This window comes from Sinocyclocheilus anshuiensis, unplaced genomic scaffold, assembly GCF_001515605.1.
Source record: "Sinocyclocheilus anshuiensis isolate Anshui unplaced genomic scaffold, SAMN03320099.WGS_v1.1 scaffold431, whole genome shotgun sequence".
Classification (NCBI taxonomy): Eukaryota; Metazoa; Chordata; class Actinopteri; order Cypriniformes; family Cyprinidae; genus Sinocyclocheilus; species Sinocyclocheilus anshuiensis.
Window position 1 is genome coordinate 78,443 of NW_015551065.1, and position 2,291 is coordinate 80,733.

Here is a 2,291-nt window from a genome sequence, read left to right on the forward strand (position 1 = left end):
TCTCACTCCGGAGGGTAAACCCTTTGAAGGGATTAGGGCATAGGGATGAGCCCTTCCGAATGGAACGCAGGGTCGGTCAGCATCTCCATTTCTCCAACTACGGGCTAGGCAACGGGTCAAACTGAAAATGCGTGCTGCATTAATTGCGTGTTAATAAAATTAGTGTTGTTAAAATTAGTTTGCGTTAGAACGTTAACGCGTTAATTTTGACAGCCCTAATATATATATAAATATATAATTTTCAACTTTAGAATCTTTCTAAATTAAGCAAATGTTATTCTGTAAGGACATATTTTGAATCGTGTTTCTTGTGTCTGACTGCCCCATCAGGATGCTCCTGTAAAACTGTGTGATTTTGGTTTTGCCAAAATCGACCAAGGTGATTTAATGACCCCACAATTCACTCCGTACTATGTAGCACCGCAGGTAAGACCTTAGTGACTTTTTATAGATGTAAAAGTTGACTGTTCTTAATTCTTACTTTTAAAGGCGTCAAATCATGAAAAATAATTTTTCCTTGATCCTTTTTTTCCTTGATCCACATTTCCTTGTCTTGATAATAAAGGGACAAAATAGCGAAACTGAACTTTTAATCAATTTATTTAATAGATGTCTGAACTGAATAGTGCAAGGAAAAGCCAACAAGTGTCCATGGTCATGTTGTTTCATGGATTATTATCATTCTGGGATATAATTATGATGATAAAAATGAGTAAGCATGGCCAAACTTTTGACTGGTGATGTGATACGGCCCCTTCAAAACATAAATTGGTAATTTTTTTAGTGTTTTTTCCCTCTTTTTGATGATGATGATAAATAAAAACATCCATCTTGCCAGCCACACATTAAATATTTGATCAGTCCGAAACTTTGTGACCTAATTGACTAATATGAACTAACTTTCTTCAATAGGTGCTGGAGGCACAGAGACGCCACCAGAAAGAAAAGTCTGGAATTATACCTACCTCACCCACACCTTACACATACAACAAGGTAAACTTTGTTACTCAGGGCCCTATTTTAACGATCTGAGTGCATGGTCTAAAGCGCACGGCGCAATTGCGCTTAGGGCGTGTCCGAATCCACTTTTGCTAGTTTAAGGACGGGAAAAATAATCAGCGCGCCTGGCGCATGGTCTAAAAGTGTTGTCCCTATTCTCTTAATGATTAATGGGTGTGTTTTGGGCGTAACGTTCCATAAACCAATCAGAGTCTCATCTCCCATTCCCTTTAAAAGCCAGTTGCGCTCGAGCCATGGCGGATTTGCTATTTACATGGCGGAATTTGCAAGCGGAAAAACGGAGCGCTTCTCTAGTGAGGGAACAGATCTGCTCGTGCGCGTAATTCTGATACATGCAAAGACTATCCATTATGACATGTAGGCATTTTTATATTTATGTACACAATAATAATCTTTTACATTTTAATCCTTTAATTTTTTATTTTGAAAAATTTTTGTGTGCTGCTGCCCTGTGTGTGTAATAAGCTAAGTGTACGCATGTTGTGCACCTGCCTATAGGCGCATATTTCTAACACGCTCTTTAAAGGGGTCATATGATGTTGCTAAAAAGAACATTATTTTCGTGTATTTGGTGTAATGAAATGTGTTTATGCGGTTTAAGGTTAAAAAAAAGCATTATTTTCCACATACTGTACATTATTGTTTCTCCTCTATGCCCCGCCTTTCTGAAACGCATCGATTTTTACAAAGCTTATCGTTCTGAAAGGCAAGGTGTATGCTGAGTTTCGCTTTCACAACGAAGCACACAACGTCTTTACGACACGGCGGCGGAAACAACAAAACTACAGTGAGAATAAAAGTTACACCTTCTTTCTTTGCGTGAACATTTAGGCGGCGTTATGCAAATCTTCCCACATAGTGACCTAGATATGTGGGGGCGTGTTAGAACGAGCCGTTTTAGGTAGGCGTGGTTGACTCTTCACTTTTATAAAGAATATCTCTTTGGATTTGAGACTTTAGTCTTTGCAACTTTACAGATCTTCTTTATGCACCAAGAGCTTGTAACACTCCAAAGAGAAAGGAAAAATTGAAATCGCATCATATGACCCCTTTAAATAAAAAAAAATATATTGCACCAGATTTAAGACCAGGTTTTTGTTGGTCAATGGCGCAGTCTATTTCAGTTGCCTGAAATAGCAATGCGCCTGAACACACCTCGTTTTCAGACCAGCATGCCCTTTGACGCACAAATGGGCGCAAATGCATTTGCTACTTAAACAACGTGGCGCAGGACGTGAAAATGACAACTGCGTCGGGCTGAAACTAGCAAA

General features: G+C 39.0%; 1 protein-coding gene across 2 annotated transcripts in view; it reads left to right on the forward strand.

Annotated features, from left to right (window-relative positions):
* mapkapk5 (MAPK activated protein kinase 5) overlaps positions 1 to 2,291 on the forward strand; it is a 30,733-nt gene that overhangs the window by 17,428 nt on the left and 11,014 nt on the right. Inside the window, exons 7-8 of one of the 2 annotated variants that reach the window (XM_016451906.1) lie at positions 331 to 426; positions 913 to 993. The exons of the other annotated variant lie outside the window; for it this stretch is intronic. Of the exons in view, the coding sequence (XP_016307392.1) occupies positions 331 to 426; positions 913 to 993 (177 nt within the window). The remainder of the gene's footprint in view (positions 1 to 330; positions 427 to 912; positions 994 to 2,291) is intronic. 2 annotated transcript variants of the gene reach the window in all.